The 27,848-nt window shown below is 47.1% G+C and overlaps 2 protein-coding genes across 5 annotated transcripts; one reads left to right on the top strand and one right to left on the bottom strand.

The window, feature by feature from the left end:
- The first annotated feature begins 1,287 nt into the window (after nt 1–1,287).
- Nucleotides 1,288–25,048, top strand: TSC22D2 (TSC22 domain family member 2). 3 transcript variants are annotated; one of them, XM_059855939.1, is made up of 4 exons: nt 1,288–3,532; nt 16,072–16,180; nt 22,775–22,826; nt 23,557–23,628. In XM_059855939.1, the coding sequence occupies exons 1-3, from the start codon at nt 1,563–1,565 to the stop codon at nt 22,802–22,804; spliced, it is 2,109 nt and encodes a 702-aa protein (XP_059711922.1). In that variant the 5' UTR covers nt 1,288–1,562; the 3' UTR covers nt 22,805–22,826; nt 23,557–23,628. The 3 variants fall into 3 exon arrangements, with proteins under 3 accessions (XP_059711922.1, XP_059711920.1, XP_059711921.1); XM_059855937.1 differs by having other exon boundaries at nt 1,289–3,532; nt 16,072–16,143; nt 23,557–25,048; XM_059855938.1 differs by lacking the exon at nt 16,072–16,180 and having other exon boundaries at nt 1,290–3,532; nt 23,557–25,048.
- On the bottom strand, nt 24,455–27,848 carry LOC132331963 (putative per-hexamer repeat protein 5). 2 transcript variants are annotated; one of them, XR_009487713.1, is made up of 3 exons: nt 26,845–27,848; nt 25,951–26,165; nt 24,455–25,852 (listed from the first exon to the last, which is right to left on the bottom strand). XR_009487713.1 is itself a non-coding variant. In XM_059855943.1 (2 exons), exon 1 carries the CDS (start codon nt 27,798–27,800, stop codon nt 26,856–26,858), a length of 945 nt encoding a protein of 314 aa, XP_059711926.1. In that variant the 5' UTR covers nt 27,801–27,848; the 3' UTR covers nt 24,455–26,165; nt 26,845–26,855. The 2 variants fall into 2 exon arrangements, 1 of the variants encoding a protein (XP_059711926.1); XM_059855943.1 differs by having other exon boundaries at nt 24,455–26,165.

The raw sequence follows: 27,848 nt of genomic DNA, 5'->3' as shown, positions 1-27,848 counted from the left end.
CAGTTCACTCTATTCATTCTTGTTCCTTATCCTTTGACTATTTTACCTTTTATTAATCTCCCTTTCTCTAGCCCACACTAAAGGCCGCCATGGCCGTTCCTTGCGGCACTCCTGACAGCGGCGGCCCGGCCGCGGCGGGGGCAGCGCGGCCGCAGGAGAGCGGGGCCCGTCCCCTGCCCTGGCACCGCCGGGGTCCGGCCCGGGCCCGCAGCCCAGGAGGGACACGGAGGGGCCGGAGCGTGTCCCGGGAGGGGAACGGAGCTGGGAAGGGGCTGGAGCCCCAGGAGGGGCTGAGGGAGCTGGGAAGGGGCTCAGCCTGGAGCCAAGGGGGATCAGGGGGCCCTTGTGGCTTTGCACAGCTCCTGCCAGGAGGGGACAGCCGGGGGGTCGGGCTGTGCTCCCAGGAACAGGGACAGGAGCAGAGGGAACGGCCTCAGGTTGGGCCAGGGCAGCTCAGGGTGGGCACAGCAGGAATTTCCCCATGTAAAGGGGGCTTAGGCACTGGAACTGCCCAGGGAGAGCTGAAGTGCCCATCCCTGCAGGTGTCCCAGGAAGGCCTGGACGTGGCACCCAGAGCTCTGTGTTGGGGACAAGATGGGCATGGGGCACAGTTCGGTCTCAGCGGTCCGTTCCAGCCGGAACGATGCCGCGGTGCCGCGGGTCGGGGCCCGGGCCGGGGCCTCCGCGCAGCTCCGGGCCTGGCGTTGGTCCAACCGCAGCGGGAGCGCTGCCCGGCCCCGCCCGACGAGGGCGCTCTCTCGCGTTCGCCGGCGCTCCGCCGGGGCCGCGCACTCGCCGCCGGCCGGGGCTGCGTGCGGCCGGGCGCGACCAACCCCCGGGGAGGAGGGGGGAACTCAGCGTGCGCCGCCATATCCCAACTGTCCCCCGCAGGCCGCGCTCCCCCGCCACCCCCGCGCCGCGCTGCGCTAACTTGCGCCGGGCCGTGACGTAGCTCGCCGGGGGCGTGGCCACCTCGCTCCCAGGGTGCAGCGCACAAGTTGAGCCCCATCTTGGGCGAGAGGAGCCGCGGCCCTACCGCGCTCCGGGAGCTCCGGGGCCGGTGCAGCGCAGCGGGTCCGCCCGCCCGCGGCTGCTGAGCGCCGCTCCCCGGGCCGCCGCGGCGCCGGCACCCCGCCCGGGGCGGGGGTTTGCCCGTGGGGCGAGCCCGCGGGCCGGTTGCGAGCAGGATGCGCCTGGCGCTGGTCTCCAGGTAGAGCGCGGAGACAGCAGGGGGGTGGGGGGGGTGGGACACGGGGCCGCCCGGGCCTCGCCCGGCCAGCGCGGGGCCCCTCGCGCGGGGCGGGCCGCGGGCCCGCTGCTGCGGCCCGCAGGAAGCCGCGGGGCGCTCGGAGCGGCGGCAGGGAGGAGAAGGAGGCCCGGCCGCGGGAAGAGGGCTGCGGATAGGGAGGAAGAGGAGGAGCCCCGCCGCCCCCCGCCCGCCGCAGGAAGCCGCCGGAGGATGTACGGTAGCGCCGGGGGCCCGGCCGGCACGCCGTGACAGCCCGACCCAGCACACCGCTCGTCTCGCCACGGCCGGCCAAACCCCTTCCTGCGGAGGAAACATGTCCAAGATGCCGGCCAAGAAGAAGAGCTGCTTCCAGATCACCAGCGTGACCACGGCGCAGGTGGCCAGCAGCATCACCGAGGACACCGAGAGCCTGGATGACCCGGATGAGTCCCGCACCGAGGACGTGTCTTCTGAAATCTTTGATGTTTCCCGAGCCACCGACTATGGCCCCGAGGACGTCTGTGAGCGGAGCTCTTCGGAAGAGACTCTCAACAACGTGGGCGAGGCTGAAACTCCCAGCAGCGTCTCTCCCAATCTCCTTTTGGACGGGCAGCTGGCTGTGGCTGCTTCTGGGGTGCCTGCAGGCCCTAACGGGGGGGCTGTGCCCAAAAGTTCGGCTGTGCCCCTGCCAGCTGTTGCTCCTGGCGCTGCTGTGGGGGGAGGCAGCAGTGCTCAGGCTGCCTTGCCCTCCACAGGGCCTTCTGCACCCACTGCCTCCGGGGCCATGTCTCAGACGGCGGCTGCTGCGTGCAGCTCACGCTTCAGGGTGATCAAGCTGGACCACGGTACTGGGGAGCCCTACAGGCGAGGCCGATGGACGTGTATGGAGTACTATGACCGGGACTCAGATGGTGGTGGTGTTCTGAGCAGGACTGGAGATTGCATTAGGCACAGCAGCACCTTCGAACAGGCTGCTCAAGAGAGAGACAGTGGCCTCGGTGCCACAGGAGGTTCTGTTGTGATCTCGGCTGTGCCAGCGTCGGCCCATGGCCCCGATTCTATAGCTGACAGCTCTCTGGCTGCTGTGTCACAGCTGCTTCAGACAGAGAAAATGAACCAGTCCTCTCTACAGCAACCTAATTTTGTCATTGGGCAACAGCAACAGCCCGTGGGTGGGGCCGTGCCTCAGAGTACTGCTCAGCCTGTGTTTTCTGGGGCTTCGGGAGCAAGTCAGCAAATGATAGTGCCGCAGCAACCACAGCCACAGGTAAATCCACAGGGTGTTTCACAGGCTGGACCCAACGGGAAAGGCATGGCACCTCCAAATGTGACAGTAGGGCAGTCAAGCATTCCTGTGGCCCAGCAGCAGGTGCAGCAGGCAAGCATACCAGTGACTCAGCCTCAACAATTTGCTTATTCTCAGTCCCAGATTCCACCAGTGCATCTACTGCCGACGCAGCCTCCTGGGCAGGCTGAATACATGCAGCACATGACAATTATGCAGTCTCAAGGAGCTATTCAGCAGGCTACTACAAGCTCTGCTCCAAGTACTGTGGCCTCCAGCCTTCCTATGGGGCAGGTGACGGGCCAGAACCCCTCAGCTGTGGGAGCGCCAGTGATGGGGGTGTCAGCGCAGCCCAGCGAAGCAGTCGGACAGGGGTCGGGGCTGTTGCAGAGTGGCCAGGCACCAGCGAGCCAGCCTGCCCTCCCGCAGCCGGGAGGTGTGGTGCAGCCAGGCCTTGGACATACGGGGGTTGTGCAACAGAAATCTGTGACTCAGCATCCAATGGGGGGGAGCAGTCAAGTGTCGGGAATGCCTGGTGCTCCCCATGCTGTGGTCCCTGGAGTTCAGAGCGTGCCTGCGGTTGTGCCCGGTACAAGTGTGCCTAGTGCGTCCACCACCGCCTCTGCTGCTATGCCAAACGTCCCTGTAACGCTGGTCCAGTCCCAGCTGACGAGCCACCCTTCTGCCAGCAGAAGCACTGGCGCGGTCCAGTCCCAGCACGTCGGACACTCGATGATGCAAGGTGCGCCCAACGCGCCCGCCAGTCTGCCTCAGGCAAGCCTCGGACAGTTTCAGACCCAGGCCCAGTCCTTAGTAGGCCAGATTGATGATACTAGAAGAAAATCGGAACCCCTACCTCAGCCACCACTTTCTCTTATAGCTGAAAATAAACCTCTTGTGAAGCCTCCCATTCCAGACACTCTAGCAAATCCTCTTCAGTTACCTGCAAGTACTCCAATGAACAGTCTTGCCAGCTCTGTTTTTGGCATATCCATTCCTGTTGATGGTGATGAAGACAGGTATGAATTATTTTATAATGCTATAAAAAAGAACTGTGTTTTTAGGAGGAAAAAAGTCAACTTTCAAGTTATTGCCAAGTGTTTTTTGTAAATTCATATTTTCGGAAAGTCATGCCGAGGTTCACCTGGACTATATTTTTATTTTAAGACACAAACCATACCAAAGTATTTAGGCCAGTAGTGAATTGCACTTGTTTTTTGCAGGGTGTGAGTGATTACTTTTCTCTCAGAATGGGGTACAAAGTATCCTGGAGGCTGCTTAATGCATGAAATATTACCTCTTCCGAATCAGAAGACTGAAAGCTGTCTTTCTGTAGCCAGTGGCTCAGGATGTGAGAAGGGTTGTTCTCTCATTTTTCCTGAATGCATTATAAAGCACTTCAATGACAGCTTGGTTTAAATGACACTGTATTGCAATGTTAAATCTGTGTGGTGCTCTCTCAGGGCTTTTAACAAAAACTCTTGATTTTTACCCTGCTGTGGAGTTAACACTTTTATAGTGTCAGTTAGTAAGGAAAGTACTTGCACTTGAATGTGGATTTGTGTGCAAATCCATATGCAGGGAAAGCTCTGCAGAGAATGGTCCTTTGTGCTGAGAAAACAGACACTACTTGGGCAAAGATGTGGACACGGTGGGAAGTACAGCCTTACAGTGAGTTTTTTTAAGTTGGAAAGTAATTTGGAGCTATGACTTGTAACAGAGGGGTGTGGTGTGAGTGAGCAGACTCCTAGGAGGGCCTGAGAGAAGGAGTGGGTGTGTGGCTGCTGTTCCCATTTACACGTCAGACTGCTCTGAAGGCCAAACCGCTTGATTGACTTCTTTGGGGGAAAGAATTAAGCAGTGTTTGAGCACTGAATTAAAGTCCCAACATTTACTGTCAGAATTGCTGCAGTTTGGAGGAAGGGAATACATGTGTGTTATTTGTTTTTAAAAACAAGCATTAGGCCATTATGAGCAGAGCTTGTGCTGAATTTCTCTCTAAGTCTTCTCTCACCTTGAGACAGCACTAGACATTATGATAATATAGTCAGTGTTGCTTTGAGCATGTTTGAGTGAAGCAGCTGTGTCTGTGGAGTTGGGTGCAGTGGATGGAGAGAGCACCTCAGAGTGGGTGTTGGGGGAGTTCAGGCTGCAGGTTTAATGCAGGCCTGTGCTCACTGGAGCATTGGCTGACGCTGTGTCTGAGAAAGTAACTGCTGTGCTTTTCTGCAAGGAAAAGCGGTGGTTTGGAAACCTGTGCTGGTTTTGAATAAAGTGGTAAAGGACTGACTAAAAGTTTAAAATTTACTCGCAGTTTGCCTACCTTAAGAGGACTGCTAATCAGGCTGACAAACTGCCTTGTGCAAATAAGGTTCGATTTCAAGCTGATGGGTTCTTTTCATAGCTCAGTGTTTTTTGAGAAGACAGTTTGTCTGGTGTTTAATCATTCTCTTGATTCAGGAGTCAGAAAGAAAGGAATGCATTTTGCATTTGTTTTCCATAGCTTCTAATACTTAATACAAATTGTGGCAATGAGCATTATTATCTCTGACAACTGAATAACTTCTGTGTAAAGATAGAGAGAAACTTATCCTCCTTATTCAAATTAGGGGCATCTAACTTTGTGTGGCACTCCAGTGGGTCAGTTCTTGGTGCTCTTACCAGAACAGTGATTCTTAAAGTTAATTTTCTAGTTTAATCCTTGAACTTGCCACCTTGCAGTGGTGCTTTACATGATGTTCATGTCTAAAGAGGCTCTTTCAGACACTTTGCCATGAGAACTATGAATAAGAAATGGAAATGGGATCTGAATGCAATTTGGTAGGCCATGCTGGAGTGTTCAGTAGAGAAATGAATGTCTGGTTATCAGTGAAGGAGTGCCTATGTGTTGTTTGTCAGCTTCTGCACTGGGTGATAAAACTGTGCTGTGTGCGGGGTTGTCAGAAAGCCAGGAGCATACATATGGTGTGAGAGTCTTTCCCAGCTGGGAAGGTGATTCTGGTAAGCTGTGAAAGCTCACCTTAAACAGACCTAGACCTCATACATAACGTAGGAGATAGATACAGAGACAGTAGATGAAAGTTTATTCTTTGGTCCCCTCAAACAGTAGCCTGATTTCCACTGGCTTCAGACAGAGAAAGGCGAGAATGAAAACCTAGTAGCTTGTTAAGGCTGTTTTACCTTTTGGTTTTTATTTGCTTTACTCTCTGAGAAGGCTTTATTGTAAAACTGTCTCCTGATTGTCTGCTGTTCTATTCTTGCTCCTGCTTTTTTCCTCTTTCCAGCCATTTAAATTGTGCTGCCACTCCCATGGGCTTTGCCCAGCTGCCTTATCTACTGAAATCGGTGGTGAAATAGTTAATGAAGACCTTCAAGTGTCATTAATGGGCTGGGGGTTGACACTGATAAAGCTATTAAAGCACAAAGGGAGCTGATACGTCATGAGTCATGGTTTGTGCTGGCAGGTCCAGGAAGTTAGGGCACAGCTCAGTTCAGAGAGGTTACTTGGTGGTCATAGAAGCTATAAATCCGTGGTAAGCATTTTTCTCTTCGTCCTTCGTACTGTTAATGTGTAACATTCCCAGAAAGGGGGCTCAGTGTGGAGGCAGGTATCCATGTTTCTTTTGGCACCTTCAGTTATACTTCAATATTTGCATGCACTTGAAGCTTCACAGACTTGTGTAATCGTTCTCCTATAGTCATCTTCTAAACCAGTGACTCATCAAGGAGTAGTGTATAGCTCTCAGTACCCTGGATTTACCTGGAAAGTCACCATTCTGAATAGGAAGAGGAACTGTTTTAAAGGTAAAATAGTTAAGATGGAAATTCTTTGAAAGCAGCATGTTGGTAACACAGTAAACATGATATAAAAATTTGATCTGTTCATGTATTTCTGAAATTTTTTTTATTACGCCTGTCTGATAGTCTGCTGTTTTAAATCCAATAGCATCTAAGGTTATTAGGGGTGGAGGTGATCTAGCCTGATATATAAAGAGAACTATGTTTATAGATTGCTTTCTTCCGTTGCCCAAAGACTTTTAATTTCCTGTTCCCATAGTCCAGTGCACTTTGACAGTAGTCTGTAAAAAGCTGTGGTTTCTTGCACTGACCTGATGAATAGTGAAGAATCAATTAATTGGAAAATCTTGTCTGGGGGGGAAGAAAGGCTGGATAGGTGGCCCAAGAGAATGAAAAAGAAAAAAGCCTTCAGTGTGTCACACCTTCCTTGAAAAGCAAAGCCAGTGTTTCAGTTGATGTTTCCAAATTGCTAAGCTCTTAAAAAGCAAAAATTGTTGTGTGAAAGTTATGAAATATTTACAGCATAACACATTTTCTTCTTTAAATGTGGCTGCAAATAAAATAAACTGCAGCAGTATTAAAGGATGGAGGAACTAGTACTGGTACTGAGGCAGATGTGGGTATTGCTGCCTCAAACAGGGAGCCTGGAAAATACTAATTGTGTAAAAACATTGTTAGAACTAGGTCTCAAAATTGCTCTGACTCTTCTTTTGTTGTACTTCAGCACTAGTACTAAATTATTTTGAAGGGAGGGCAGTTAGAGCACCTGAGAGGATTTTGGTATCAGTGTGTGTCTGATTTTCCTGCTTGCCCTTATTCCCATGTATACACAAATTTGTAATTGACAAGCAGAATATTTCATCTGGCTTAATAACTTTATTTTGGCTCTTGGGGAAAAAGAAATATGTGGCTTCTGTTAAAAGAATGTTACTGAGAAAGCTTGTTCAAACCTCCTACATGTTTGGCAGACTTTTGGGGCAAAATATTACTGGGGCTGTTGGAAAAGGCGCAGAGTGTAGATCATTTTCCAGAGATAACTGACCGGCTTGAACTGTTCCGGCTGTATTCCAGGAACACTAATGAATGGCTGCAATTGTGAACTGTCAGCTATGGCAGCTGAGCTGTTGAGAACCCGATTGTGCAGGGCTCTCTGCAGCGTGGCTGCGAGCTCAGCTAAATCACGTACTTGTATGGAGCACTTAGTGCTGGGAGAGCTGTGCTGTTGAGACCATGTTCATCACATAAGGACAAAACTGGGCATGGGATCACTTAAGTATTGCCCTAGATGCATATTTTATTGTGCTCCTAAAGAAAAAAAGTAAGTTTTCTGCAAGTACCTACCCGTACATGATACTTGAATTGCTTTAGTTTGCAGTGTTACCCCTTCCTTCACCTTGCTCATGAACTTTATAGAGGTTTGAGCTCTCCTACAGCTGCAGACTTGTTCTCAGCTCTCCTGCTGAAGGCCCGTGTTTGTGAGTGTGGGTGGAAGCAGGTGGGAATGTAGCCTGGACAGACATGCTCCAGAGCCTGGAGAGCCTTTGGTTTGACAGACAGTTTGAAAACTGAGCTGGGACTTCTAGGGTGGCCTCTGCAGCTCATGGCAGCAAATGATGGTTAATGCAAAGAAACTCCAGTTGGTTGTGTTCACTGCTTGCTATACTTTCTGTAACAAAAATTACCAAAGGTAACTGCAGCACTGCATGGGCTTCTGCGTGGTAGAAAGCCTGTTGTGCTCTGCAGTCAGTTTTAGAGTGGTGCAAGATAGCTTAACAAAACGGTGGTTACTTGTTTGACAGTACTGTTTCCCAGTTTAAACATTCAAATGCCTTTGTTAAGGAGGAGTCAATATAGTCTTAAAATTTATGAGGTAGAAGTGTTTCAGATGAGAGAGTTATTAAAAGGAGGAAATGGGGAAAGTAATTGAAAGAAATTCACAGTGATACTGCTCAGGTTGTTACAAAGACTGTAGTGACCAGCCCAGACAGGAGAGGTTCCCTGTACCTCAGACTCATGAGTGTTCTGCTCAGCTGCTGGGGGTTAGTTTTTTCCTCATCTCCTACAGATGTTCCATAGCTGATTTCTGAGTGCTGTCTGTATGACAGAAATATCAGCATATGTTCGATGGAAGCTATTTTAAACTTCTTGTTAAAAGCTGAATATTGTAGTATTTGGATGTTTTTGAAAAGGCAGGACTACCAAACTGCTCTCAGACACTAGAAGGGCTGAAAGTTCTCTGAGGCTGCATTTTTATGGGAGCTGCTGATAATTTTTCTGACTTCAGGTGACACTATAGTAAAGAGGAGTTGCTCCCTGGTACTCTACTGGATATTTGAGTTATCAGCCTGTTGCATGTTGAGGCTGCGTATTACTTTTCCTGCTTAAAAGCTGACAATTAGCAGTTTCTCTTGCTCAGGAGAAGTGCAGACCTTGTTTGTGCTTTATGTGTCAGCAACAATTCTTTAAACTTTTGTGAGACTCCTCCTGCTAAAGTACATCTGGATGGTTCTGTTCAGTAAGTCTAGATTGTCAGGCACAGGTGTCTGCTTTTATTCCTATATTTGACAAAGTATAAAGATAGAAGTATTTATAGTAACTGCTAAAGCCCCTGTCTTCTGAGAAGATTCTCCAGACACAAGCGGTCACTTGAAGTGCAGAGTAAGGTTGTACTTTCATTCCTCTTGAAGATTATTCCGTCGTTAAACTTCACACTTCATAAATATGAATGTGTATTAAGTGTCAGGAAATCTTTGCCTTATGGGATAGTCTATTTTCACTCAGGCAGGGCAGGTGAATTACTTGGCCACATGAAGGACAGCTATATGCTTGTCTTAATTTTCCTTGTCAATCAAGGCAAAATTAGTCCAAGAGTGTGTATATCTGTTCTCCCTTTGAAGCTATGAAGGATGCATTTGGATTGTGACAGCCTGCTTGAGTGCTTTTGTCAGTGCAGAGAGAAGGTAGAAATATTAATTAGTGCCCTGGAGAGGTGTCAGCTGTCAGTTGCACTGACAGCTGGTGGGTCTGTCTGGTACCCATGAAAGGTCGCAAACTGGAGTGGAGATGTGGCACAGCCCTGCAGGTGCAGCCTCAGCAGTGCTGAGGGGAGGGAGGGATCCCCTCCCTCCACCTGCTGGACTTTGCCCTGTGCAGCCCAGGGTAGCATTCACCCCCTCTGCAGGGAGGGCAGAGTCCTGACCCGTTTGTCTGGGGGGGGATGAGTGTGGCAGGTGTGTCAGCTTGCAGGGGAGGAGTGTAGATTGGATTGGAGATGAGATACTGCTTTCAGTGAAGTATCTGAAGCTTTTGCATCCATCTCAAACAGATTTAATATCCAATAGAGGATGGAGTGGTCAGAAATGAGGGTTAAAAAACCCTGCTTGCTCCTCCATCAAGTTACTTTGGCTGTTTTTGTGGGGGTGTGGATGATAGCTCCTGGGATGTCTCCTGTTGTAGAACACTCTTTGGTGGGTGCAAGGCCTGTAAATACCTTGACCAATCCTACAATGCATTTTTAAAAATACTTTTTCTGTAAATCAAGTGGTGAGCACTCACTGACAGCACAGGCTGGCCTGAAACTTGAATAGTAGAGACTTTGTAAATGGTGTGGGAAGGCAGACAGATTTACAATATACTGTGTAAAAAAAAGTGCCATACATGGCCTAGGATCTAATATCTTTTTTTTTAAAGCCAAATGTGTAATTTGAAACGTTTGCTCACACATGCATTCCTGACCATTATCACGAGTCGGACAGGTGGGATTCATCTGAGTCTGCTTGAAGCTGTTTTAGCCACTCATTTCTCCCCCCCTGCCAGATACTGAAATATTTTGTTGTTAAAAAAACAGCAGCCATTTGTATTTATAGATGACTGAAATAGCTGAAAGTGTTATACCTGCAACTTAGTGGGAGAAAAAAAAAATCTCATTTTAGTGCAATTTTATTTGAGGGTGAGCGTTCAAGCCCTGTTCCACTATGCAGGGCCACTTTGACCAGAAATCGCAGGCAGCTTTCCCTTCATCACTGTGTTTGAGAAAATCAGGTTTTGTGGGCATCACAGGCAGCAGGAGCCTGATCATCTTCAATAACATGTTCATACATACAAATACATGCCTTTTCTTTACCAGCCATGTTGTATAAAAGTCAATAATTTTGAGGGGTTTTGAAGATTTTTGGATCTGTAATGCAATACTAACAAATGTGGATCTTATTTCAGAAATGCTGAATTTATTATTTTTCTCCCTCCTTTATGCCAGCGTATCAGGGTATGCTGGGTAGGAGCACTCAGAGCTTGCTCTCTTCAATGGATGGAGTAATTTGCAGGAGAGTATGATAGCATAGTGATATTCTTTGGCAGATATCAGTAGATACTGAAGGGCTCCACTCCATGTGAAGTGGAGTTCAAGGTGTTTGTTGAGACCATGGGTGTTATAATCAATAAGACTTTGTTTGGTTTTGGTTGTTTTTTTTTTAAACTTTTCTCAGTTCATTCAAACGTGGATAATACTGGCTTTTCTTGAAAGCTACTTGATAGAGGCAAGAATCCCTGACTAGATCAGGCAGACTTTCTGCATTGCTGTTCTCAGCTTGTAATCTATTAGTTTCTCTCTGAAAATGTGATCTGCTGTATATTTTTTTTGCCTGGAAACGAAGCTGTGCTTCATGTCAACTACTTTGTTCTGTATCCTCCCTCCAAGAACTGAAGGTTGATTATATCCAGCGAAAAGACAAATCACTAGTACAAAAAACCTTACACTTGTTACATATTTTGATTTAAGAGCAGAAGCTCTCAGATTAGTCCTCACACAGTTTGTGAGGTGAAGTAATTAACGTTCAGCCTGACTGACAGCCCTCACAGAAGAGCCATGCTTCATTAGCAGGTGCTGTGTTAATTGCTACGTCCGTGGCCGTGCTGCCTGGGACAGGAGGAGCAGGAGAGCCTTGGGTGCCTGGCTGGGACAGGAGTGCACCGACCCTGGGAAGGAAAGGGTGCTGAGGATGGAAAGGGTCATCACTGGATCTGAAAATCATAAAGCTGTTACGATTGCAGTTGTGTGCAGCACTCCTGAGCCTTGGGGACCAATCTGTTTGACCCAAGGGAACTGGACTCCAGAGTTTTGAGCTGCAGCTGTTGAAATCAGGAATAAGAAGATACTTAGAAGATTGTGTTTTTTTCTATGATTAGTATTAAATAGTCATACTGGAATTCACTATTTGAACTCTTCAGCAAAGCTCCTTCAGAATTAGTGTATGGTAATGACCCAGTATAGGTAATAATGAAACATTTATTTATTTTTAAATTTATAAAATCACATAATTACATCAAGTAATAACCTTGTTAGGACTTGGAAAATATTCCTGGTCTTGTTTTTAAATACTCAAGCCCACCCAGAGCAGGGGAAGGTTGATGCCAGTGTTTCAACAGTGCGGGCAAGTGATCAGTGAAACACCTCTGCCAGACTTCATACTCTGTGTATTTGAGACAGTTGTCTGTATTTCCTTCTCCTTAGAGACTTCTGGTCACTGCAGGAAATCATTTGCCAAAATCTTCTTTTGAGAACAAGGTGAAGAATTATGGGCTACTGCTTTTGGTTTATCCAGTGAAGATCAGTTCCCTGCGGCCTGCTTCCTCTATGCTCTTACAATATTTTTGTGTTGTAGTAGCATGTGAAACCCCTTTAAATCCATTGTTATGTTTGAGAGCCGCTGTCCCAAAAATTGTCATGTTGGTTGGTCATTGAGTCAGCCTTTCCTGTTATCTGTAGCTAGAACGCACCTAAAACTGAGTGGTAAAGCTCTGAATTCTTGCTGGTCTTCTAGGGTGTGTATAGCAAGTATAATGGCTTTAAGGAACTGCGTGAACAGAATAGCAATTAAACACATCGCTTCACAACTTGAGATGTTATTTTGCTTAATTTTGCATTGACTCCCCCCCATTTAGTCCCTGTTAGTTTTCTCCTGCAAAGCTTTGTGCTCCAGTTACTGTTCTGTAGATTGAGTCTTATGAAAGAAAGCTAATTCAAAGTTGCAGCTGCTTTAAATAGAAGGTGCTAAAAATAAAGTGAAATGTCTTTTAAAAGGAGAAGGATAGAGGAGGAATTCTGTTACTAGTGTAAACATAATCTCAAAATGCCATAAACTATGCTGCGAGTTTCTTGATAAACTGTGATCAAGTGATCATCAAATTCCTCATCCAGATCTCAGATGAACCCTGCCAAGTGGTGTAATTTTGAGAGCAGCTGTAATCAGTGCCCATTGCAGGTCGTAGTCAGTACCCCAGTAAACAGCCTTTTGTTAACAACAAAAATGTCACACAAGGTGGCATTAAAAGCTCCGCTCACTTTATGACATGGTCACATGTTCTGTGGCTTTCTATATGAGACCTGTTAATTGTTCTCAGAGGAAATTATGGCTGAAGTGAGTTTCTCTAAAGGTCACCCCTGTGTGCTTGCTTCTGTCTGGGTTGTGAGTATATGCTTCTGTTCTTCTTCGGTTTTTCTTAGAGGTATTGGGCATGGATTGTCTAACCTGTTGTCTCAAGACAGGTGGTTGGGCCTTTTGAATGTTTTGCATCATTCCTATTCTTAAACATAAAGAAAATAACTCAGTGATGTTGAGAGAGAGCTGTCTGAGGTGATATTAATTTTTTTATTGGGAAAAAATGGCTATTTTACATGTGTTCTTGTTATTGCCCTCAATTTCTGAGGTTGGTCAGTAGTTTGAAGACTGGGACTTGCTCATGAACAATGACGTTACTATTCCTTTCAAAGGCCGTAGCTGGTAACAAGGCATCTGTAGTTGGGCTGATACCCAGTCCAAAGCCAGTATCATTACTTGAACCAAAAGGCATTTATCTGTGTACTTGATGATTTGCCAGCTTTCACAGCCATGGTTTCTAGCAAGCAGAGCCTTCAAGGATGAAGTTTGTATTTGGCATATTGTCCTGATGAATGGCAGTGGGAGGATACACTTCCAACTGTTATGTGAGTTTTGGGATGAGGTCCAGGCTTCCCTTTTAAAGGGACAGCTTGATGTCCTGGGCCTTCAGAGAACTGAGTACGTTCTCCTTCTTTAAATTTGGGTCAGATTTTCTGTTGCATGAAAACTGTACTTGGAAACAAGAGCGTGGGAGTGAGTTGTGAATATTGGCATCCATGAGCATTTAAAGGACATAAATGCAGTATGTGTTGTAGGACTTGTTTAGAGAGACATGGAGGCATTTTTGGCCACTTGAGGTGTTTAGGTGTACTAAGCTGGGAATGAAATTCAGCCCGTGTACCCTTGGGGGTACCTGGTCTCTCTCACCAGAGATGGAGGAAGAGTACCTTCTGTATAAGGTGCTTGCTGTTTCTCAGGGTCAGAATCTGGGACATTTCTGTCCTGTGTGGCTCTCAGTTCCTCTGTATCAATCTGCCAAGGACTGGGACTGAGTCCTGACCTCAGACCTGGCATTCTGCCAGGGAAGACTCATAGGCAATCTGCTTTTTTGGTCTAGGATGTCCCTGCATTCACTTAGGGCAGCGTCAGGGGGCCTTGTGGGGCTCCAACTGTGGCACAGCAGCAGCAGGCTTGGCTTTAGTGCTCCTGTAAGCTGTTTTCTCAGTTGTTTCTGCAAACAGAAAGGCATTTTAGTCGTTCTCTAACCTTTCACTGTTTCTTATGGTTAAACTAGATGCCTCAGCAGTCTGAAACTCAGTCATATTAGTTCAGATCTGCATGTGAGGCATCATTCATGATGCCTCTGTGGATTTACTTTTCCTGTTTAGGTACACACACCCCCATTAATTATTTTTAAAATATGTAGCTGTGGAGTGGAAAAGATACTTACTTGTCTGAAGTAATGTAAAAGCAATTTCAAGTAGGGGTTACAAATGAGAATTTAATGAGGAAAATTTTTCCATATTCCTTCAGATGCTTGCTTGAAAACAATACACAAATACAGAGCATAGAGTGTATCAGTACAAAAAAAGACTATATGGAATACATGCTGTGTGGTTATAAATCACTTTTTATACCTAACAATAGCAACACAGCTACAAGTAAATTTATCTTGGAAGTTAGATGACTTTCTATTTACAGCCTCATTCCGAGGAAGGGACTGTACATGCTCCTGACAGCTGCATTAGAAAGAAGATCCTGGGCCTTGCTTTCAGCAAAGGAGTGCTCTCCTGATCTGCAGATGCCAATTGTTTTCCACATGTCAAGTCCTGTTACACAAATGTCCTTTAGCTATTGTGTTGCTCTTCCTGTAATTATTTGTTGAGTTGTATGCAGTGCTTCTTAGGAAAATGTGGATATTACCAACATAGGAGGATGGTGGTTATCAGTTTCGATCAAGCAGCTTCTGTAACAGGTTTTAAGCTAAATTCCAGACTTGCGTGATTTTTTTTTTTTTTTTTGAAGGGTACAGTGCTGAAGGTGGGAAAAGGAGTGACAGACACTTTACACTCAGTCACTTCCTGATCATTGCTGATACACAAATACCACTATCCTTCCAAGATTTTTGGTATACACCTGCCATGAGAATTTAATTACTTCTGATAGTGTTTTGTTATGGTGCTGCTTCTGTGATGTTTTTGTTTTATTTTATGTGATATTTATTATGCGGTAATTGTATTTCAGTTAAAATAATTAAGTAACTTGAAGACAGTTGTTTTTAAAAATATTCTTGCCATAAACTTAAAAAAGGGATTGATACCCGTGCTTCCAATGTGGTATAAACTTCTCATTTTAAAACAGATTCTAAAAGGATTTTGAACTCATGCTTGCATTTCTGAAGATCTTTCAGCAAGGCTGTTGCATTTGTCTCTAGGGCTGGTGTCGCTCTGTCCGCATGAGGATGAGCAGTTGAGGAAGGGAGTTTCTAAGCTTCAGTATAATGCTGCTGCAGCCACTGGCAGCAGAGAACTGTGTACTTCATCCAGTATCTACTTTACAACAAACTTTCAGATGAGACTTTGGAGAAGTAAAATATCTAATTCCACTGTCAGTGTAGTTGCCATGTTGGGGCTGAGGCGGGAGGGTCAGGCTGCCTCAGGGCTCTGGCGCTGGAATGGGGCCACAGTGTAGGGTTTTCCCCAGAGCAAGGGGACTGTGCTCTGGGCTTGTGCCTGTGGAGCACTCTGGGGAGTGCAGGGCAGGGGCCTCCATCAGCCCTTGCCCTCTTGCACCTCGGGAAGGGGAGCGTGGCTGAGACGTGCTTACTAAGGTCGTTGACGTTCCGTTTTTCATTTCTAGCTGGATCTGTTTTTCTGTTGTAACTTGATTTGTTCTAGTTTGAATGTGGCATGTTGAGCTCTGACTTCCAGGTCCCCTTGGAGGAATCATCTCTTTTGAGTATAAAGCAGGGGGTTAAGTAGGATGAAAACACTGGGTGCTGTGTGCAGAGGTAGTCTGGGACGTACCAAAAATGGGAAAGGTGTCTCTTGGGTTTAGGTATGTTTGGCATTAGGGTGGTGGTCAGCTAAACTGTACAGTGTTGCCAGCAGGAGGGGAGATGTCTTATTGTTGGCCTTACAGTCTCATCTTTGTACAGGAGCAGCTTGATATAGCCTGAAAATCCATGGGGCTGGAGAATTACTATTTTGTTTTGGATCCTTGTGTCCTTAATGCAAACCCATAGAAACAGTAGGGCCTTACAAACATTAGTTTAACCTGTCTGGACAGCTCATTCACTTTGTAATGCAGGTTGAATTAAGAGAGTTGGTATTTTTATTGCGTACCCATTTTCAATATGTCTGTCTGATTCTTGGATCTCATAGGAATCCGTCAACTGCATTCTACCAAGCGTTCCATTTCAACAAGTTACACGAGTCAAAGAGCACCTGGGATAGGTATGGATGCTTGAGTATGGAATGCATACATGCTGAGGTATGCATGAACTGCTTTGCTCTATGCAAGTTTCTCGTTGTTTTTGTTTGCACACAACTGCTGCCTGTGTTCAGAACTCCATATTGGGCTTCTGCAGTTTGAAGAGGTGAAAGCGGTCATGGAAGTGTTTGTTCTGAAACATGGAACTAAACTCTAAAATATGACATGACTTTTTTTCTTCCTCCTTCCATTATGCATGTATCATACATGATGTGTGAGCTCAGAGTTTAATGCTAGTCAGCTCCTTGGCGACCTTCGCCTGAATATTCAGTTTCCTTTTCCAAAACAGGAAACTTTTTGGCATTGAGTCCTGTATCAGAAAATACATCATGAAAGTATTATATTTGAACACAATTTTGGCAAAGTTAAGATAGTTATATCTTTAAACCAGGAAAAAAAGCTTTCTGGTTTACTTTCATTCTGCTCAAGTAAAGCTGGTTGGGGAACATAGGTGAACTGTGACAAGGACAAAGTAAATCTCCAAGGTTAGCATTGAACTCATGGTGAGAAACTGCAGTGAAGTGCAACAGAGTCTTACCCGGCATGGATAGGACTTGAGAGAGGTGCATTACTAATTCATCAGTAGCTGCAAACTGTTTCTCTCCCATGCTTTAATGATTTTGAGGTGTTTTTTTTTTTGTCAGCATTAAGTCAAAGTCCTGGTGATGTGATTTAATGCCTTGTGCTGCTCTGGCTTGTCAAAACTTCTGCTTAACAAGCTGTGTAGAATGTAAATTTTGTTTGGCTGCTGAAGTATTGATAACCATTTCGTCACTGTCCTGGCTGTATTTGACTTGAAAGGCTTCTCAACTTGCACAGCTCAACTGAATCCTTTAAAGTTTGCTTGGCAACAGTTTGTATACTGCACAATGATGAAGGTTATAAGTAATGCTAAGTGTTCTGCTCTTTTTTAAAAAATTATTTTGTATTGCTGGGGTGCTGGCATTAAGCTCAGTTTCAAAGCACATCTTCCTTTTTCAGCAGTAAGTTGGATGAATTTATGTTTTTGCTTCAAGCTCTGGATGATGCCACTTCCCTGTATTTATGGAACAGAGTTGTTATTTAGGTTTCAAGGACTTTGTTATTTCACTGGAACGAACTTCAGGGCTTAGAATACACATTTGGTTTGTAGACCAAAAGGTCACTTTGTGGTCTGGCCTTTAGCTGTTTCTCTATTTTCATGCCTCAAAATAAGTCTTAAGATGAGGAAGCTAATTAAAAAAAAAAAAAAAAAACCAAAATCAAATCATGAATTATTAAGATGGAGGCTTCACAAATTGGACGTTTATGTACAATGCCTGAAGCAAATGCTGGAAATATGGGATATAGAACATTAAATTCAGGTAGAAGAATGTAACTGGTTGCCTTTAAAATAACCTTGCCTCTTTGCCAGTGAACTCTCCGTGGCAAAAACAAGCGTTTGTGAGAACATAGAATGCAATTCATTAGGATTGATGCATGTTTTAAACTTATAATCCATTCAAATTCCAAAGTCTTTGACAGGATTTTGCAGGTTTTGCATTTATACCCCAGTTATTGGATTTTAAGGTCACATTAGGCAGCTTTCCTTCACTGGATGACTGAAACTGAGAAGCTGTCAGCTATAAACTTCAGTAAAAGCTGGAGGAGGGAACACCAGGGCCATCAGTGAGCAGTGCAGGCAGTGGTGGGAGCCCTTGCAGGATGGAGCTGGGCAGGACGCAGCAGGGGCTGTAACAAGAACATGGTGTGAGGCTTCTTTTTTGTTATCCCTGGTTTGGGAAAGAAAAATTGCTGCTGTGAAAACAATAAACTTATGTGACTTCCTTAGAATCCCTTTGTTTGCCTATCACAAAATGTGGGGGTTGATGCACTACAGAGCACCAGGACCGTGAGTCTGCTGGCAGTGAACTCTTAATTACATTTTGCAGTTCTTTCAGAAGTACTTTGTGAACCTGAGGGGCTTGACTTAGGAGACTTCAGGGTAAACAGAAAATCTTTGTGTAATTCTAGTATTTTTTCTAACAAATATAGATTATTCCCCTATGAGTAACTGTCTCTGGGGACCTGCTGAAGTCAGCAGAGGCGGACACATGATACTGCAATAGAGAACAAGAGATTGCTGAATTGCTCCAGTGAATAGAAACTCTTTTATTTTTCACCAACACGCTGTGGCAGGAAGAGTGCTGGTGGCACTCAGACCAGTAAGTGTTAGGGGGATACTGTTACTGACACATCAGCGGGGATGTTTTCAAGCTCACATAGGTGTAGCTGAAGGCACAAGTCTCACGTGTTGGTTTTTTCAGCTGATGTGATTTAAGAAGGGGAATAGTGGCTTCTTGGCATATTCACGTGAGTCTGGGTGATTGCTCTTCTGGGCCTGGGTTGTCTTTGCACAGTAAAGGTGCACAGCTTTAGGTGGGTCTGCCTAAAGCACAGACATTATTGGGAATCTTGAATTTAAAGTAGTAGGATTTATGTTTCCACTGCATTTATGTGTGAAGCATTAAGCCTTTGCAATATAAATTAACTCAAAGTGTGTGTGGGAACTCCTGAGGCGGTGAATTCACTGCCTCAGGTTGTCACACATTCTCATGTGGCTTTGACAAAGAACAATAATGGAAGTCTGCAATACTCACACAGATCCTCTTTCCAGGCTGGATAGGTGATTGGATTGCTTGGGATGCTGTCATTATAAAATCTCTTTATAGGGTGGAGGCTAATTAAGTAGACCTTAACTCATTCAAGAATAGAAAAGATTTCTCTGGATAGACTGAATAAGACAGTAGCTCATAAATGAGTAAGCAATGAGGGGAAGGAATAAATGACCACAGGGCTGGAGCTCCGGCCTGCCCAGTGTGGCAGCACTGCCCTGGGCACCTGCCAGCCCAGGCACATGGTAGTTAGTGGCTGTTATCAAGTGTTCCAGGCACAGCAGTGAGGTGATAAGAGCAGCGTGGCAGCGGTGAGAGCAAAGAGTGCCACTAGCAAGCAGTGGGCTCCAACAGCCTCAGGCAAGCAAGCCCATGGCAAACACAGGAGCTTTCAGGCAATAGCTGCACAGAAGGAACAGCTGTCCATTCAATCTAGAACATCCCAGTCAAATCTGTCCATACCTCAAACCCTTCCAAGCCCATGCTGGGTGCCAAAAAGGGCTGTCTTGGTTTAATCCTGCTGGCACTAAGCCCCATGCAGCCACTTGCTCAGCACCCCCTCCTCCCAGAATGGGAAAAGTGAGAGAACTTGTCAGTTGAGATAAAGACAATTTAATAGGTAAAGCAAAAGCTGCTGAGATTTTTTTTAAACCATCAAAATGAGAACTTCTCTGACAAAATGGGGTTTTGTCTACCTGGTGTTTAAGGTAGGAAAACACTGGGATTACTGTCCATCTCTGGGAGTGACAGACTGTGTTTGGGGCATCTTTGATGTTTTTGCTGACTGTAAATCTTGCCCTGTTCCTTGTGGGCTTCAGTGTGAACTTGGTGTACCAATATGACATCTTTTTGGGTAGAGCCTTCATGGACATGACCTCAACTGGGAGGTCCAAGTCAAATGAAGTGTGCTGTGTTCAGTGTATCTGTTTGACACTTTGTGGGCTGCAGAAGCTCAGTGTGGGATGGGAGTTTTGCTGTTAAAAACAAGTATTACATGCCTAATGCACCCCTTCATGTGCCCTGTGGTACTTGATGTGGATTTTTTGCAATTTTGACAATATTTGTCAGACTTCTGTAGCTCTTGGAGCAATCAGCAACTGGTCTTTTTTTACAAGAGCTAAATGGTGTCTTTCCTCTTCTAATTCCAGGATTTGCAAGTTGAGGCATTGGCTCTACAGTGGATGGTGCACTAACAGAATGTGTCAGACTCTCTCTCCGTTCAATCATCCAAAAAGACTTGTTTAAGGGATATTTTGGGTTTCTTCCTGGCCTTTTCATAAGGACTGGATTGTATTTATAATTGTCATTCTGCAGCCATGGGATAAAATATTTTTGTTTGGAATTTGATGTCAGGAGTTTAGGATTTGGGAAAAATATACAAAATTTTAAGATTTGGCAGCACGTTTTGAGTTTCCTTTGAGAGCAGGTGTCAGTGGAGGGCTCTGCCCATGAATGTCCCTCAGGAGCTACTTGGTGTTGGGAGCACTGTCAGATGAATAAAGAACAAAATCATGTGGGAATTGTGCTACCATAACATCTAATTCTCATCTGCCTTGAGATGGTGACATGAAGTATAGTCAGCTGGTTTTATCCTAATGACAAACTGTGGGGGGCACCCTGTGTCAGTGTGGAGCTTCTCCTGGGTGGGTGAGTAGGGGTCTCTGCCTGCTGAAGTTGGGACCTAGGATCTGTACAGGTGCAGGGCTGGAATCCAGAGTCAGCATCTCAGTCTTAGCACAGCTGCTCTGGGGATGAGGGCAGCAGGAGCATTACGAAGGAGTGTATAAAGCTGCTTAGAGCTTTCAGCACTGCTGGGGTCATGTCAGGTGTGGGGTGTGTGTGCTAAAGCAGGGGTTTCCCTGGCTCATTCCAGTCCCAGTGCAGGGAGAGGGACAGCTCCTACACCCACCCCGCAGCCAGAGGGGAGCTCGGAGCACCAGGTACACACAGGAAGGGTGCCTCTGCAGTATGTCACGCAGGTACAGCTCCTTGGGAGGCTGGGGGAAGGCTGCCTGCCTTTCTCGTGGGACCGCTGGAATGCCTTTACTTAGAGTCATGTAGTGGGGTTTATTGTTTTAAATAATCACACTACAGAGTGGCTGAAACAGGGATAGAAGAACAAAGTTTCAGTCTCAAGTTTGACTAGATGGGTATTGACAAAAGTTGTACGATTGTGGTGCAGAGATGGGGAAATAGATCCCACTGCCAAGGGTGCCATTTGTTTTAATTGTCCTCCTCTTGTTGTTACCTCTTCAGAGCTGCCTCATCTGACCTGTAGAGTGGTGTCCATGAAGGACTGTGAGAGGACACGGAGTCTTGGGGATTTTGTGGTTCATGAACACAGATACTTCTGACAGTGTCAGATGAGTCTGATATGTGTTAACTCAGCATGGAAAGGCATACTTCCCTTGGCATGAGTTATAAATAGCTTGTATTCTGAGGAGGTTTACCGTAGATAGGGTTTGGAAGAGTCTTAGAAGACAGAGATTGGAACAATTTTCTTCTGAAATGGGTATTCAGTGCTTTTGGTTTGGGTTTCAAGATTGGTTCAGTAGAAATAGAGGCTGTTACTCCCCTAGTCTGCAGACCTGATGCCCTCTGCTTGTAAAAGCCCAGTTTTAGTGCTGAAAGTTCTGTGGGAGCCCTTAAACTTAACTTCTCTGACCGGTATCACTTTTCAGGAGCTGAGCCATGTTTCACATCTCTGACTAGTACTGCTGAGCACATTGCCATACTCTTTGTAAAAAGCCTTGAGTGATTTTTTTCTTAACACTTGGTTTTGGTGAGCTGCACAACTCCAGAGAGGCAAGTTTTCCAGCATGACTGCAACCCTTGCATTTTCCCCATGTTAACTCTACTAAATGTGGCTGCACACTGCTGATAGCCACGTCGATGGCTGGGAGTGTTATCAGCAGCTCTCCCTGGTGGGGCTGTCACAGCCCAGGAACTACTGTCTGTGTCAGACCAGGGCTGGGTGGAAAATGGGACCCTGAGACCCGGGGTGAGAGGCTGATGTGGAGAGTGGGCAGGTGGCTGCTGCGGGCTGCAGCCCTGCGTGCCCTGGGGAGAGCCACAGCTCCTCTCTGAACAGAGAAACCAGAGTCTGTGGGGGAGCAGGACACCCCTGGCCTGCCAAAATCCCAGCTCCAGAGCTGCCAGGGAGGGACTGGCTCGTGTACCTGTGGCGTGACTTGGAAACAGACCCTGGCTATTAAGGGCTGGAGTTCTGTCACACAGGGTTCAGAGATCCCAGTTTGGGATCCTGTTGGCACCCTCACAGTGCACTGAGGTGTTCTGGTAGGTGTCCTGCACCAGTGTGTCTGTGGAACGAGCCTGGCCCTAGCTGTGACCCACAGCCTTGTGTTTGTCAGCTGTCAGACAGGATCCAGGGAGAATTCACTGGGAGCCAGGAGTGGCTGCAGGCTCAGGGCTCTGGTCCTGTCTCGCCCTCCTGCTGGTTGCTGCCGCAGGCTGCAGGGGCAGTGCTGCTCCAGGAGCTCCTTACCTGGAAGGTGGACTCAAGTGAGTCCAGAGAATAGGTATTAAAACTGGATTTTTTCTTCATTGCTGTGTAAAAGCAGTTTGGAAGAAATAATGCTAGCGGTAAGAATCCCATGAATTTTTGTTTCCCTCAGTGAAGAAAGCGGGTAAATGAGGCCAGGAATCAAAGCAGTTGATTTAGTGCTTATTCTAATGCATTTTTATGGTTATGGGTGTCATAAGCCCAGTATGACAAGATACAAACTGAAGGAGCAGTGTTTCTTGTGAGTCACAACTCTACTGGGCAGCTGGGTGGGGTGGGGGGTGGGAGGGACATGGGACACCCTTCTGTGAGTCTATACTGGATTCTTGACTCTAAGCTTCAGCCTTCCAGTGACAGCATGATCCAGGAGTCCTGCAGGTGCACACTTTTACCTGATGATACAATAACACTCACGGAGTTTTCTCATTGTATTTACAGTGCGTCTGGTGCAAGTGTTGTTGCCATTGACAACAAAATAGAACAGGCAATGGTAAGTAAAATACAAGTTATTTCTGATAGGATTAATGTGGTTCATCACTGAACGTAAGTTTCCTGCTGTATTGTGTTTCTGCGGGGCTGTGATATCCCTCCAGGTGGGCCAGACTGAGAGCATCAGTAAAGGATTTTCTGTGTCATCTATGAACGACCACAAACCATTATTGCTTTTACTGTTGGCCCAGAAGTGTTTTTCAGTTAATTTTCTTACAAATTGCTGTGAACAAGGTGATTGAACTTGAAGGAGTGCTGAAAATAGAGTGCATACTTCAGTCTATTACTCCAGCCAAGTTCATTGCTAGTTTTTCTGTAGGCTCAGGTATGCCATCCTTAACACACTGCTCAGCTTCAGTTAGAGCTGTTGGATTTTTGCTTCTGATGGCGTAAAAGCTTTCTTGTTGATTGGTTCTCACACGCCTCAGTGACTGGGCCTGTGTACCACAGACCCATACCCCCAGGTCACAGCATCAGAGCTGGGGCGTCGTTCTTCTCCTTGGCTTCCGCGGAACCGAAGTGACTGGAGTGCTGGAGACAAAGCTTTTCATATCAGGCCCACTTCACATAAGGGCTGGTTTGTTTCTGCTCAAAGGCTGATTTATTCATAAATTTTTGGTGATGGGTGCTTTTTTTCCCAGGCTTACTGCAGTGAAAGCAGTAAGTTCTGGGGCTGAGGTGAAGGAAACTTGTTCTTTCCCGTGGTGTAACTGTCCACTTGTTCTTTGCAGGATCTAGTGAAAAGCCATTTGATGTACGCAGTGAGAGAAGAAGTGGAAGTTCTGAAGGAACAAATAAAAGAATTAGTTGAAAGAAACTCTTTACTTGAACGAGAAAATGCACTGTTAAAATCCCTTTCCAACAACGATCAGTTATCCCAGCTCTCAAGCCAACAGGCCGCCCCCAGCAGCACCTCGCAGGCGCAGCCCCCGCCCGCGCAGCCGCCGCAGCCCAACGTCTCCTCCGCGTGAGCCGGCCCGTCCTGTGCCACCGCTGGCTCAGCCCCAGAGCGAGCAGCCTGCTTCTCTTGTGTGTTTGGCCTTCTCAGTATTAGACAATCACCCTCTGGAGCCGCCGTGCTGCGGTGCTGCGGCGCGGGAGGTGCCCGCACAGCCCCGCTGCGCACGGGAGGCCGCGCGGGTCCCTGCAGCCCGGGCTCGGCCCTGGCTTCGGGAGGGAGCTCTGACAGAGCTTGGGTGGCTCTCCGAGGTTCCCATTGCTCCTGGGTTGCTTTGAGCCTTGCTGTCTGGTAAGGAGCAGCAATTCCTCTTCAGAGCCACTGTTCTTTTCATATAAGTAACATTTGCCTATGTTAGTTTCATTTATTTGTTTTATTTATTACAGGGCTGCTATTTTCATAATGTACATGAACAATGTCACAGAACTTTTGAATTTTTTTTTTAATAAACGTCTGTATGGGTAAAATGATAGATGGGATTGCGTTAATAGATACAATGTCTAGGCAATAATTGAACAAAGAATCCTGGCATATTTCTAACACTAATGGCAATTGACCTTTGGTATTTATTTACGGTAGTAAAGATCCAGCTTGAATGTAAATTTTGTATAGAGTGTAAGTATGAAGACCATAGTGCATCTGTACAGGTAGTCACCAGTCCTTGTGATATAATAAATAAGTGATGGGCTATTTTGATGAAGAAAACTTTGCTCATTTCTGTTTCTACTTTTTAATAGAGAGAAGGGGGCCATGATTCCTCTGCTTTTTGACATTTCGTTTTTGGTTTGGTTTTTTGGGTGGGAATAAAAAGCTGTGAAATTGTTCAACCTACTTTGTAACCAAAGAAGCAAAGCTGTATAATTGAGTTGGTTGTTGGTTTTTTGTTTTGTTGTTTTGGGTTTTTTTTTAATTTTATAATGCACATTCTTTATGTATTTTTTATTTAGTGTTTTCTCATTCACAACTTTCTTTGCTGTCTCGCATGATCTGCATGACCTGTAATCTTTGAACCACTTCCGTACCTCATGTTTTTATCCAGCACTCTTAGTGTAATATGTACTAGTCTGTGAACAATGTCAATAAAGAGAAAGAACAGCTGGTGTTGGTGGAGCTAAGCTAGTGTGCTAGGCACTAGTTGTTAAAACAAATAAATGAAGTGAGCCATCTTTTGTTCATTTAAAATGGTGTTTTGAATTTCGTATGCAGAAAACGTTTTGTTACATTGCAGATTTAATGTATTTAATAAATGCAACATGCAGATTAAATGCAGTGTATACTGAGTATTTAAATTAAAAATGTACATTTCATAAATACAGTTTCAAAAAAGACCATCATTTGTGTAAACTAATGCAGTGTGTCAAATTGATGTACAAATATATATATATATTTTAACACATTTTCTGAAATTAAACCAGTTTTGTTGAATTTTTTGGCTGTAGATGTTGTTGCAGTGTAATTAAATTCAGTAGCTCTTTTCTGAACAAAATAGAGCAGTGCAGTGTCAGTGAGGCAGTAGCAGACCAGTGCCAGGGTTACCACTTTTCATGCAACAGACTGGTTTCTTCTCTTCTAGGAGAAGCATCTTCTGATGCTGTCAGTGGCTGCCAGAGGTTTGGGTTTGCACTGATAGCTCTGAACAAACATCTGGGCCTGCTCAGTCACTGCTGTGAATATCTGCTTCAGTACCCGGGCAGGTCTAACTCTGCTCAGGTTTATGTCTAAGGTAAAACAGAGGAAACATTGCAAAGTGTAAGTTTTGGTGTCTTCAGATCTCAGAGAAGTGTCCGTGTCCTGGAAACCAAGAGGCATCTCCTCCAGGTAAGCATCAGTTCAGCACAGTTCAAGCAAACCCTGTGTTGTGTGCTTATGGAAAAGTTCTCGCTAAAGTAACAGCAAAATGATCTTTCCAGTTTCTGTGGATTGGTGTTTTCTGCCTGCTGCACCCCTGTGCTGTGAGCACTGCTGGGAGACTTTAGTGCCACAGATTAGAAAGCAGAATATTCCAGTAGCTATGTGTGTTTCCTCTGCAGTGATCAGTGGTTCACTCCAGCAGTACAGTGAGGATGATGCTGGTAAAGTAAGAAAAAAGGGACAAATCGGGGATTTCTGGGAACAAGAGTCCCGCAGGTGAGTAGTTGATTAAAACTTCTTGGAGGATGCTCTGTACCTGTCAGTTCGCTTTTGAGTGAAACAGAACAGAGACAACTTTCTGAGCCTGCCTCAGGTGGTGATTGTTTTTCTGCTGGGAGCAGAGGGAGCAGCTCTGCTGCCCTCGGGATGCCCGTTGCTCTCTGTGGGAGCTGTGAGGCGGCGATGGGCACATCCTTCACAGCGGCAGCTGCAGAGGCGCTGTCTCCGAAAGCAGGAAGCCATTTAGTAAATCTGTAAAAGGGAATGGAACAAAGATTGAACCGATCCTGTTAGAAAGTCTTTGCTTTGCTCAGCTCCTGTCAGGTTTGCTTTGGGGGTTTGTGTTTAGTTTTCGTGTAGAGATAAGCTCTATTCAGCTCTGGACAGCGGCTCGGCTTGTGAGAGCCCTGTGAACTGTAGGAAAGGGTCTGGGAATGCTGCGGGCTCTTCTCGAGAGGCTGCCTGAGGAAAAGGAGCAGCAGTTCTCACAGGACACCGCCGTGGTCTCAGTAGATGTGCGGCTGCCGATGGCAGGGAGCCTCGGCGGCCAGCGGCTGCTGCCAGCCCGGCTCGGCGCTGCCCGTCCTGGTCCCGGCTCTGCCGCTGGCCCGGCACGCTCGGGTCTGCCCGGGGGGAGCCGGCTGGGGAGCCGGCTCTCCACATCTGGTGGGATGCGGGTGCTCTAACACGTGTGTTCGACATTGTTCCTTAGCTTTGGTATAAAGAGAAAGGATTCGGCTGCTGCGTTCACGGCAGCGTGTGCTTTAGCACGGGTGGGGAGCGGGCTGCAGTCGTGGTGTCACAGAACAGTCTGAATGCACTGAAGCTGGGCAGAGGGGGCTCCGAGTTAGGTCCTGCGTCTCAGAGAGGACGTGACAGAAGATGCGGGGAAAAGCTACGAAACAGTGGAGAATGCGGAGGAAATGCTTACCGAGGAGAGCTTCAAGGCCGCGGCCCTGGCTCAGAGGGGAGCGTGAATAGGAGGAGGCTGGCACAGCAGTGAGGCGGCTCTGGAGCAGGTGCCGGGTGAGGTGGGCACAGAGCGGCGCAGACCCTTCCCTTGCCCCGACCCTTCCCCGGTTGCGGCGCAGACCCTTCCCTTGCCCCGACCCTTTCCCGGCTGGGGGCGGGTCCGCCCGTGGCGCAGCGGGACCTGCGGGGGCCGTGGCGGCCGCGGGGCGGCGCTGTGGAGCGGGGCGGAGCTGTCCCCGCACCGCCCCCGCCCGGTCCCGTTCCCATTCCCGGTCCCGTTCCCATTCCCGTTCCTTTTCCCGTTCCCATTCCTTTTCCCGTTCCCATTCCTTTTCCCGTTCCCATTCTTTTTCCCGTTCCCATTCCTGTTCCCGTTCCCGGCCCCGGGCCGTCTCCGCAGCCCAGGATCCGCTGCCTCCGCCCGGTTCCCCGTCTCTCGGGCCCTCGCGCCGTCACTGCCGCCGCCTGTCCCGGGCTCCCGCCTCGGCGCAGGGGTTGTCCCCGCTCCGCGAGGCTGTTCTTGGAGAACGTGGCTCCTGTCGCTGCCGGGTCCCCGCTGTGCTGCGTGTGCGCAGATGGGCGGGACACGGGCGCGGGGACGTGGCTGCGGCGCTTTGTGCGGTGCCAGCAGCTGTGAGAGGCCTGGCCGGACAGCCGGGAGCTCTCGCCTGGGAAGCAGACCGTGAGACCGTCCTGATGCGTTGCTGAAGCGCAGTCCTGCAGCCAGCCTTGCGAAGGCTTCACAGGAGAAAAGAAAAGAATGAATTGAGGGACAAGCGTGTTGCAGGTGGTTAATGACGTCACCTGAGCAAGCTCAGCTCCGGGAAGAGCCCGACCACCGCGGCGGCGGCGCGGGGTCACGGCCAGCGCCTCGGAAGGCCTCGGCTCTCGGGGCCTGGGCATGACGGGCTGCATCTCACCAGGGAAAATAAACGGGTATTGCTCTGACAGCTTTGGGAAAGA

The sequence above is a fragment of the Haemorhous mexicanus genome, chromosome 10, assembly GCF_027477595.1.
Source record: "Haemorhous mexicanus isolate bHaeMex1 chromosome 10, bHaeMex1.pri, whole genome shotgun sequence".
Lineage (NCBI taxonomy): Eukaryota > Metazoa > Chordata > Aves > Passeriformes > Fringillidae > Haemorhous > Haemorhous mexicanus.
Note: the sequence above shows the minus strand (reverse complement) of the source record. Positions and strands in the feature narration are given on the sequence as shown.